Here is an 11947-nt window from a genome sequence, read left to right as displayed (position 1 = left end):
CTCTCTCTCTCTCTCTCTCTCTCTCTCTCTCTCTCTCTCTCTCTCTCCATTCAATATAGCTCTTGCTTTGCTCTTACTTCCACTTGTGTGCTTCCGCTCGGCCTTAACCTTTCATGAGTATGATTTTACAAAGGAAAGAAGGTCACTTGCTAATAATACGATCCATGAACAACTTTTTTCACAAATAGGGTTATGCTTACTTTGCACATGTTTAGGGCCTCTTACACTTGAGATACTTAGATTTTGAAAGTTGAGGTTAAAGTCCTAGATTCTAAGGTACAATTACTTTTCTAGATCATACATGTCCTAATCGAGTTAACTCTTTATAGAAAGATATTCTAAAATAATGCAATATTGCAATATATCTCAAGGATAGAAAAGCAAATGACCTCATTTTCTACTTAGAAATAAGTTTGAACTCTTTGTTAACCTACATTCAAATGACGAGTCCATTGGCAATTAGTATTAAAACAATAATAAATATTCAAAGAGTATAATAAGAAGTAAACATATGCATTCTTTCAAATAGTTACTTATACAATATAATAAGGAAAATTCTAAACCAAGTAAGTTTACAAAAAATGTTAGCATAAATTTGATATGTACTTACTTTATTTAATAAATGCATTGACTTCCTCTAAGATATGTCTAGAAACAATTGAATTGTCAATAAAGCTCTTTAAGAGTCCACATATATGCACTATACATAGTTTGAAAGATCCAAATAAATAGACCAAGGACACTCTAGGGCCTTGACTAATAATATCCCCTAGCCAATGAATATGCCTCTCATGGACATGTACCTCTCATAGGCCAATAAATATGCCTCTTAATAAGTACAAGTTTGATTAATAGTCACCTCAAATAAGCATATGTTAAATGTGATCCTAAATTTGAATGCCTTTACTGATGAAACCAAATTCAACTAGTAATCCCTTTAGTTGAAGCCAATTTTATGTCGTCATCAACTAACATAGTTTTTGCTTACGAGATAAATAGAGTTATATAAAACAATTTCAAAAGAACCAAAACCACCTACTATAAGTCCTTTTGGTTGAGAGTTTAGTCTTAGATGGTGAAAATATATTTTTATTCTTATCTTGAGAACTTTGACTTGATATACCAATGCATTTCATTATTTGATGCATGCATTTTTTTTTGTCTTATCTCATTTGATATTGTGATACATTCTTATTGTAAACACAAAAGGGTACTAATTGTTCATAGTTTTTCAAGTACTTGGTTCTAACACAATGGTATATTCCACTCTTAGACGCATCTATATTTTGTTAGTTTAGGTTATTTCATCACGTTCTTATGATAAGCACACTGGTATTAATTTGAGTGTTCATTAGCAGACTATTGCACATCTCTATTATCCATATCAAATTGCTTTGTTTGTTTTTCACATATACTATGTTTACTTTGCTCAATAGAAATTGTTATTGTAGCACATTTTGACACCAATTTGGTTTTGCAATTTTGCAAACAAAATTTTGACATGATTTAGAAAACTTTAGAAAACTTACTAGACAATTGAACCTTTATTGTGGCACTTTTTGGGGATAGTTTATGTATCAACTCAAAGAAACAATGACATCAATCATGTAAACAATGAATGGAAAAACTATACTTAGGTATCCATAAGAGTATGTGAGAAGTTGAAACCTCCACATATGTAGAAATCACTAAGGCTAAAACAACTAGTAAGATTTCAAGTGAACACAATACATTAAATTGCAACAAGGCAAGAATGACAAACTATGCTAAGTCATCTTAGTATACAACTGACTAATTGCAAAGGTAAGTTTCAAATGCTCAATAAACTATAAGGAGCAACATGCATGTTTGTCACCTAAGATTTATTGAGAGCATAAAGTGAAGCAAAGCTCTAGACCACATTGAGCCTAGAAATGCTCATCCCCCAAAATCCTAGGAGTCGCTAGTCACTAGTAGGAAAAGCTTTGTTTACATTTTAGTATGTTTCAAACCCTTGCATTAAACATGAATTTTGAGAGGATTAAGAGATGTGGAGATAGAGACTATGTTTAATGTCGCGAACCCTTGAGTCTTAAACATACTTGCATGGACTGAAGAAAAAAACCACTGTATATGCCATCACAAAGAAATGAAAAAATATCATAACAATAAATGCTCTTTCTTTGCCCCCCCCCCTCTCTCTCTCTCTCTCTCTCTCTCTCTCTCTCTCTCTCTCTCTCTCTCTCTCTCTCTCTCTCTCTCTCTCTCTCTCTCTCTCTCTCTCTCTCTCTCTCTCTCTCTCTCTCTCTCTCTCTCTCTCTCTCTCTCTCTCTCTCTTTGTGTGTGTGTGTGTGTCTACCTCCACCTTTCTCTCTGTCTCCTCTTTTATATCCAATCTTTCTCTCAACCTTTTTATCTTCCATACATATACATATATATACATGTGTGTGTGTGTGTGCGCACACACACACACGCATGCGTGTGCACATGTGTGTGTGACTTTACTTTTTTCTCTCATCACACACACATACACACACACCCTCTCTCTCTCTCTCTCTCTCTCTCTCTCTCTCTCTCTCTCTCTCTCTCTCTCTCTCTCTCTCTCTCTCATGTGAAACTAGATATCATAGCTAAGGAAGAGGTTAAATCTATAGGGTGAGGTAACCTTCTTAGGCAAGAATTTGCACAAGCATGCTTTATAAACGAGAAAACTGAACTAGATCCAACTTTGACAAACATTGAAGGCTATGCAATGCAAATTGTGAGATTCTTTTTATTGTTGATATTTTCAACAAGCAACATGCCCACAGACAAGGTAATTGAACTAGATCTAACCATGATAGAGATCAAAATGCATGTGGCACAATTTGTGCATGTTGAAGGAAGAAGTTAAAAATCATAAGAAATGTAATAGCCATAAAAAGTATCACAAGGAAAGTTATTTGTTCAAACAGATTCGAATAGGTGCTTCCTATTATTATTGAAGCAGAAAATTTTTATTATCTAGCTTTTTTAATAAAAAAATTTGTAGCTAAGAAGAATGACTCACAAGGTTGGACTTTAGCACCCATATATGATATAGCTCAACCCACACGCAAACCACTACGCCATGATCATCTTGGCCATTTGCAAAGCATTGTAAAAGATCGATTTGTGGAGTAAAATTTGTGGTGGGAGAGAAGGTGGGACATGGAAACATCTAGAGCGCTAACACCTGGCACTTCCTCTAATGTGGCAGTGCTTTCATTATGCCACTTTAACACAACACATGTGGACTTGACATGCATGCAAGAGGCCTCTTTCAAGAGGAAGAGAACAAACAACATGTCTACAGACCCTAAGGTTGCTTATCTTGATTACAAGCATGAACCAAACATGGTTGAAGTTGAAAAGGCTCTATGTTTTGACCAATCTCGATGCAGTAATGACTGCAAGGCCATGGCAATGGAAGGAGCAGAGGTGCATAAGGTATTCATTTCCTTACCCCTTGACAATATCAAGAGAAGGTAAGTTGATTTCCTTGCTTCTGCAATATACTTTTTCTTTTTTAGAAGACCTTAGGTGGAAGAGGAGTTTGCAAGATGGTTTGAAGCCACCTATCAAGGGAAAGCTTCCCTACTATAGTCCCACTTTGTTGGCCGAGGGTTCTACTTGATCATCCTAGCATTGAAAGTTGAGTGCGATTGGATCCTGGCATTCTCTATGGGCTACCATGGGAACTTGGTGTATACTCTTCCCTGGTCATCCACCTTCTCTCCTAAGGGGGTACTTCTATGAGAATGCCATGTGTGAACTTGGATGGGGAGGTTGCTGCCATCACTGACCCTAGGGAAAGTGCTTGATGCTCCTACTATCACTAATGCTTGGGGTTTATTGTGCAACAAACAACATATTTGTATACTATGGGATCGTTGTAATGACCCTTTGATTTTTTTTGTAGCTGCAAGATGTATTGGGCATGGTGATTATGCTCGATTCTCCCCCTTTTTCAACTTGTGTTACCTTAGCCATGCAAGTGGGCTACTATGCGAGGTCCTATCCTCAAAGGCTTGCAAGGTAGAGAAGAGTGGTAGAAAAGAAGGATGAAGATCCTAAGCCGACCATTGCCAATGCTCAACCTGCACTAGCTGAAGAGACCACAAGTAGCAAATCATTTATCGACAAGGGTAAGTAGCAAGAAAATGCTCCCCCTCATCAAGGAGAAGTGGAGCAACGCTAAAGCTCAACCTTACAAGGGGAACCAAAGTTGGTTTGCACGCCATAAGGAGAATGTGCTACCTGAATCACAAGGCAAAAAGAGTAGTGAACCTAAAAGAAATGGCAGGGTATCGCTCGAGAGACTCACCCGCCAACCCCTTGTGGGTAAAAATTTGTGTGCACCTATTGGTGAGCATGACCTCCTTATGTCTTGTGCTAAGCAGCTGAAATGGTCTCTTAGGCTCAAGGTAGCCTCCTGGAATGTGTGTGGGCTCAGCTTGAATCTATGCAAACAAATTTGTTTTGGTCTCATCAAAAGCCATAAGCCCCATGTAGTGGCATTGTAGGAAGTAAAGGTGGATGAAACAAGCATTAATTCCTTGCAAATTGAGGGCTACTCAACATACCATGACCTTAGGGGCAAAGGCAAAGGTGGTGTAGTAATTCTAGTTCATGAAGACCTCAAGCCATCCTTTGCATAGCACCTAGGGGATGGTAGTGTTGTTGTGGTACTGGTGGAGATTTGGGGTGTGTCTATCTTGCTCACTTCAATATACGCATCCAACATTTTAGCACAAAGGGCTAATTAGTGGTCCCAATTGAAAGAAAACATGTAGATGACCCTCGCCCTACTAGTAAGCGATTGGAACATGACCTGCTTGTCTACTCACAGATCTCATGGCATGTGTTGGATGACCCAAGATCTATACTTACCTCCTTTCGTGTTGTTATTACAGGAATGATGCAAAGTGGTCAACCACCATTTGGCCTTAACACACAATTTTTGGAAGACAAAAAATTTATCAAGGATTTGGACCAAGCTTGGACAAGGGCTAGGAATCTGGATTTGCCTTCTGATTTTAGATGGCAATAGTGCCTCAAAGAAGTCACCAAGCTACGGGAGGAAGGTGGCTGCTTGTAGGAAAAGGGAGGGTGATGTTATTGCCTATGTTAGGAGTTGTCTACTTAGAGCTTTAGCTAAATTCTTTAATTATCTCACACTATAGGCCCTCGTGCAGGACATCGAGCAATTTATTCAACAACGTGAGGAATATTTAGCGCAAATTGCTAAGACTTTGTTAAGACGGAAGTGGGAGAAACTTGGGGATGCTCCCGACTCTTTCTTCTATAACTCTCTCAAGATCAAATAGTCTAAAGAGACCGTCATTATTGTGGAAGATGAGGCAGGTGTCCTGCATGCTAATGAGCACACCATAGCATGTATTTTCTAATGTCATCTCTCCTCCATTGTTGGGCAAGAGCCATAGGAATCGCGAGTGACTATGAGAAAAGCTCGATAGAGTCCTTGTTGGACTAGTCCCTACTCTAGCACCAGCTCATGTTCTCCCTTTAGATCGCCCATTCACTCTTGATGAACAGTAATGAAAAAACTCCCCCTCAGGGAAAGGCTTGCTAGGAGGATGTCGGTGTCACCTTGTTGTCCCTTTTGCAAGAAACACGAAGGGAATGTAAAATATGTCTTCTAAGAATGCCCTGCTATCAAACTACTATGGTATCGAGTTAGGAAGTGATTGAAAGAAGCAAATCTCAGGGAAGATTTCGGCTTTGCAATTGTTTTGTTCTGCGACCAAGGTGCTTAAGACCAAGCTACTTGGAAGCTGATTGTCATAGTTTCAGCTCTATTGCTCTCAAGTTCATATGGCATAGGAGAAATTGTGTGCTCTTTAAGGGCTTTACTCAATTTACACTTGCGAATGGCATTGACCAATTGCGTGGACAATGTATCTTTGTCCTACAGTCCCAAGAGATTGACCACTCTGTCTTTAAATTGTTCTCTAAGAAACTTAGTGTCATGGCTTAAGTTGGGTTTGTGGCTACAAGCGTCCTACACCCCATCTTTGAAGGGTGTTGTAAGTATTCCTACCTTTGTTGAAATAGGAACTCGCATTACAAAAAGAGAAAAATCGATTTGTGATAAAAAAATGTCCCACAAAGGCTTTACTAGGCCTGCAGCCTGCATGGCATAGGGCAAGCCAGAAAATAGCTGCCATAATATCTAGCTCGTCTCCGGAGGTCCCAGTCTAGCCCCACAGGACCAAAAAGTAGAGAAGCTGAGTGTGGTTCATGTGCATCCATTCGCTTGCACATATAAATATATCTGGTACGTTGAGTGTGGGTGCTCGATAACTGCGGAGGCGAATTCTGAATCCCGCAACCATGGCTCAGCAGGGAGAGCAGAAGAAGAAAGACGTCCACTCTCCATGGCTCGCTTACGCCTCGATGCTGGCCCTGCTCTTCTCCTGTCCACCCTTCGTGATTCTGCTGTAAGCTCTCTCTCTCTCTCTCTCTCTCTCTCTCTCTCTCTCTCGCACGCACGCACTCAAGCGGGCTGAAAGCTTAAAACACACAGGCCTCACCGATCTGGAGCAGTAATATACCTCCTGTTCTTCGTTTTATGGTTTCTTATGCGTTGTGTGTAAGCCTTAAGGGTTTAATTATGGTTTTTGTTAGCACGATCGGATGTCTCTACGTTTTAATCGTCGACTCTGACAAGTTGATTAGATCCAGCAGAGACAATTGCGTTGCTCATGACTCGCGATGTAGTGCCTGAATTTTTCTGTATGCCTGTATTTAATCAAATCCAGGTGGTACACTGTGATGCTTATGGTTGGTTCTGCAGTTAAACATGCGAAATCTAGCGTCTACGTGTCTAGAAAGTTTTCATGGCATTCGGCCAAGACCATCTATGATTGCATGGAAGCGGATTGAGTGCCTAAATTCTTCTGTATGCCTGTATTTGATCAAAATGCAGGTGGTACACTATGGTGCATATGGATGGTTCTGCAGTTAAGACATGGGAATTTTTGCGTCTACATGGCCTACAGGGATTTTACAGCATTTGGCCAAGACCATCTACGATTGCATGGAAGCTGATAGGTGCGTACGCATTGTTTGAAGCTGCCTTGCAGCTTCTTTTGCCCGGAAAGGAAGTGCTGGGTCCAGTTTCTCCAATGGGTAATCGCCCAGTATACAAAGTAAGCTTTTAAAAAAAACATCCTGTCAGTGAAATATTTACTTTCTCTGCATTTCTCTGGTTCTTCATCCTGTCCATCCTCCCCCTTCATCTATATGCATGGCTTCTTACTTCCACTTTCACTGGTGCTAATTGTTGAACTACTAATGGTGTATTTCCTTGAACAGGAGAATGGAGTCGCAGCTTACCTAATCACAATCATCACCTATGTTCTGGTCTGGAGGTTGGAGGGCTTACAACTTGATTAGCTGAACTAAAGTATATGTCTTTAATTATGCTTGTTACATAACTTCCTTCAATCATTGACATTTTCATCATGGGCAGACTTGGGTGGTTCAATCCAGCAATCGTCTATGATCATTTAGGGGAAATTTTCTCAGCGTTGATTCTTGGAAGCATCATATTTTGCATACTTTTGTACATTAAGGTTCGAGTTCCATCAGTTTTTAGATTTCTCACTTTCCCACTTTTATCTTTCTGTCATATTTTTGTAGATGTTTATATTCCCACGCATGCCCACAAACACGTGTGCATTCATGCACATGCTTACTGTGCGCATGTGCACACACAAACTTAGCCTCTTTACAATGGCTTCATCTGGTTACAGGGTCATCTTGCACCATCCTCCTCAGATTCTGGATCTTCTGGTGACCCTATCGTCGATTTTTATTGGGTATGAAAATCCCTAGTTTAAGATGTCAAGAGTTCAGAGCTTATGTTGATCTGGGTAACCTCTACATTGCTGTGTCTTTTTATTGTTGTGGCTCACTTTTTGTTGTGTCTAACTACAGGGTATGGAGCTTTACCCTCGAATTGGGAAGTCTTTTGATATCAAAGTTTTCACAAATTGCAGATTTGGAATGATGGGCTGGGCAGTGCTAGCCATCACCTACTGCATCAAGCAGGTAAGCTGCCTCCTGGCATTGACAGTGGTTTGTGGTTTTTCTAAACATGTCTTTGAAGATTAATGTGTTGGTTAGTAATAAGATGAACCAACATTTTACTCCCATGATGTTCCTTGTTTGTGCTCATATCCAAACGTAACAAAAAATAAAGGATTGCCTTGTGGAACATCACTAATCATAGAGTGTTCTTCTAATCCATACTAGTACTGATCTGGTTCCCCATGATGTCTTACAGACGGTCCTTGCATAACCGAAGGGACAATATAGACATAATTAGGATCACATAAAAATGGATTGCATGGATGTGCCATTGGGCTTGATTGTGAAGATTTTGGATTTTTGATCGTGTCTTGAGTGGATAGTCTTTCCCCAATAGAGAGGTAATCAATCTCATTAGCAGAGTGTCCCAATTGAGATGCATCTTGTGAAGCAGTATGAGATGAGGAAGAGTTGAGCATCGGTGAATGATCCTAAAAGAAAGGTTAATAGATGAAGATGATTGAGTGTTGTCCTCCAAATCAAGGCCCTCCAAATCAAGGCCATAATACATCAGCAGAGCCTCCATTGAAGGAGGGAACCAAGGGAACATTAGAGGATCCCAAGATGGAGTTGTTTTAGCCATTGCGAATCATCACGTGACGTATGTGTAATCTTTAACAAACCAAGCACTCCATGATAACCTCAGGCAACTCTTTAGAAGAGCATTGGTTCCAATACCGCGTGGAGATATTGTAGGGTCTACAAAAGAAAACAGAGTGTATGACCACAATTGAAACACCGTGAACTCAAACACTAATGCAGAAACAGAAAACACAAGAAAGAACGTTCAACCAAATGCATGAATAATGAATGTAAGTGTACGAAATGCTCAATGGCAGAGCTGTCGAACAGCCAATGGCTCTCGTGGGAGTGGGTTGAGGAGTCAGACACCATGGAGTGTGGTGTCCTCCGGAGATGGATCCCAAGTATAGTGACCACCAATCAGAGTTGAGTCTGATGTAGAAGTGATCCGTGGTGTCCTTTGGAGATGGATCCCAAGTGTAGTAGTGACCACCAATCAGAGTTGAATCTGATGTAGAAGTGTGCAGGTACCAAAATGCAGCTTGTGGGAGTGTGTTGGAGCAGTGGATAACCTCCAAGAGCAGGGAAGAAACAACAGTCAGACCTGAGTTGAACCGAAAAAGCAGCTGTCCAATAGTGACTCTGATCAGGGCAGCAGGTGGGAAGGGCAAAATACGGGCTCCAGGTGTCAAGGACATAGCAGCTAAGAAACACGTTTCTTTGAATTCAAAACTTACGAAATGTTTCTTAAAGTACGAAATGTTTCTAAGAGTAAAAAACGTGGGTGTCTTTATTATTTATTATTTTTTAGGTGAGTTGGAACCCAAAACATGGTTTTTTTTTACAAAAACTATTGGGCAATGTTAAAGATGATGATGATGATATGTAATGACTCATGAGGGCTCAAGATTTTGGATGAGAGACTGATTTTTTTGCAATTTTGTTTAGTTATTGGACTTTGTCAATCTAGCATCTATTCTTGTATTGAGATTTGAATATTATACGACTTTAGTCTCATTTATGAGTTATTTATGATATATTACGATTCATTCTCGATTTTGACATTTTATCAATTGTTTTGAAATGAGAATCATGATGTTGCAGCTTGACTCAATCCATATTATAGATAGACTATTTACATGTTAATTTCAAATTTCTTTGTATGATATGTATGAATCATAATGTTTGAGTTCTAAACCGTAGTATAGCTTGTCCAAAGACTAACTTTGACATAAGTGACAAGTCAATAATGGATCATGAATATGTAACGTATAATGTATTATTCTCAATTGACTCTTATCACTCAAGATGAATTAGCCATTCTTTGTTTAAGAGAGAGTTCCATAGAGGTTTAGAACCTCTTTCCCCAGTCAAAACTATTAAAAATCTCTATATAAAAAAACCCGCGTTTCTTATTTTACCCCCTGTTGAAAGAAACTTATGAAACATGTTTCTGACGTTTCGTTTCTAAACGTTTCCGACGTTTCTGGCTGCTATGGTTGAGGAGAGTGTCCAAATGATGCAGAGTGTAACCAGCAGCTAGGCATATGTTGTAAACAGCAAAATACAAAGGCAAACTAGTCGTGATGTCATCGAAATTGATAATATCAACAAGTTGGGAAAAAACATAGTATGTGAGAGCTGCTAGACTGAAGTGTGGTAAAACTGGAGATGACCATGCCTATAGGTTGAATGATGGCGACAACAACTAGGGAAAAACACAGCCCGAAGAAGATACCAGTTTGATAGGCATCATTGTGGATGGCCAGCGTAGGAGTTGGAGGTGATGACATCAATAACTTGGAGTGAAATGTAGACTGGAGATGCTTGATGGATGGAGGGCATTAGTTGAGGATCAACATGACAATAGGTTGGAGACGCTTGACAGATGGAGGGCATCAACTGAGGATCAGCATGACAGTAGGTTGGATGAAGTAGACTTATGAGGGTAGGGGATGAATTGGAGTAGATTGGGATGCAAGTGATCTACACACTCTATTTATAGACGAGGAACCAACCAAAAAGTGGAGAGTTTACTTATGGGACATTGGAACACACTAAGTGCATTTGAGTTTTGGGTTGTTGAATAATCTTATAAAGGTTTAATGGGTGATGCATCTTTTTTAGCTTAATAATGCATCATAATGCCAATAAACTATGTTTGCTTATTTATTCAAATACTTAGACAATTTTGTTTGATAACTAGGTACTAGGTGATGTGTTAGCATGGTTGATTGGAAAGATTAAAAAAGGATTCAAGGTGAAATAGTGATAAATGACTTCAAAAATACATTTTTATTCAAATTGCTTGTCATTGGACCATGCTAGTGTTTTTAGTGGGTCTCTTTCATCTTAGCTAAGTTGTAACTTGGAAATCTTACTTTGAATGTCTTCTTGATACTTTCTAAACCCTAAAAGGCTCAAATTGGAGGGTTTTTCACAATGTCCTCAACAACTATTGTACCAATTTTGGGAAACAATAGAAGAATCCCCACAACTCCCCCCCTCCCCCCCTTTCCCCAACCCAAAAAAAAAAAGAGAAAAAACATATTTTGGCAATTCAGATATTTTGTAGGACCCAATACTTATTTTCTAGCCTCTATGGATGCATGCGACCAATCTTGGGCTACTCATTATGGTTGTAGATACTTATTAACTTGGTCTTCCACCTTCGTGCTCTAGTATATATAATTTGACTACAAGGAATCTTTAGAATCCTCAAATGTCTAGTCAAGCTTGGAACTTCTTATGGCAAGGCGCCTTGTACTTTTGACAAATCTTCTCAAAAGACAACAATGTCAACTTAGGAGGCATGATGACATTTTTAAGTTGCACAACCTCGAGGGTGACATTCTATCAAAGTGTTGTTTGATCAATATTTTTCCTTGGTGAATTTGTAACTTGAGAAGACAACCAATATACATCGAACAATGATTAACTTGTTTGTCTATGAGTTGAAGGTTTCATTTTGCATGAGCTAAAGACCTCTTGCCAAGAGGCTAGAAGAAAAACATTATGACCACAATATTGGACCTCGTAGATATTGCTAGTAGTGGGTGCAACAATGGAAGCGTAGAAGACTGCTGTAATAGACTCCATAGCACAAGAGAAGAAAAAAGAGAATAGAAGGAAACACATAAACACAGCAAAAGGAGAATTGAGAGATATGCTTGGGAAATGGAATTTGTATACCAAACATGAGATAGTTGCATTTAATAGTGAGTCACTAGCTATGTGGGCAATTGTGCTGGCTTTCTCTCTCCACTAGGATCTACATTGAGAATTCACAAGTGGATGAGGATACAAACTG

General features: G+C 39.3%; 1 protein-coding gene across 3 annotated transcripts in view; it reads left to right on the top strand.

The window, feature by feature from the left end:
* Positions 1-6201: 6201 nt before the first annotated feature.
* DWF5 (Ergosterol biosynthesis ERG4/ERG24 family) overlaps positions 6202-11947 on the top strand; it is a 44437-nt gene continuing 38691 nt past the window's right edge. For 2 of the 3 annotated variants that reach the window (XR_015693439.1, XM_087695010.1), the window contains exons 1-6: positions 6211-6461; positions 6950-7172; positions 7339-7394; positions 7496-7598; positions 7779-7844; positions 7963-8076. Coding sequence is in view for 1 of the 3 variants with exons in the window: in XM_087695010.1 (XP_087551136.1) it covers positions 6355-6461; positions 6950-7172; positions 7339-7394; positions 7496-7598; positions 7779-7844; positions 7963-8076 (669 nt within the window). In the remaining 2 variants the exon portion in view is untranslated. Of the gene's footprint in view, positions 6462-6949; positions 7173-7338; positions 7395-7495; positions 7599-7778; positions 7845-7962; positions 8077-11947 lie in introns of all 3 variants that reach the window. The other variant, XR_015693440.1, reaches the window with a different exon arrangement.

The sequence above is a fragment of the Lygodium microphyllum genome, chromosome 15 (genome assembly GCF_053477565.2).
Source record: "Lygodium microphyllum isolate KBCC chromosome 15, Lygodium_microphyllum_v1.1.10, whole genome shotgun sequence".
In the NCBI taxonomy this organism is placed as follows: Eukaryota; Viridiplantae; Streptophyta; class Polypodiopsida; order Schizaeales; family Lygodiaceae; genus Lygodium; species Lygodium microphyllum.
Note: the sequence above shows the minus strand (reverse complement) of the source record. Positions and strands in the feature narration are given on the sequence as shown.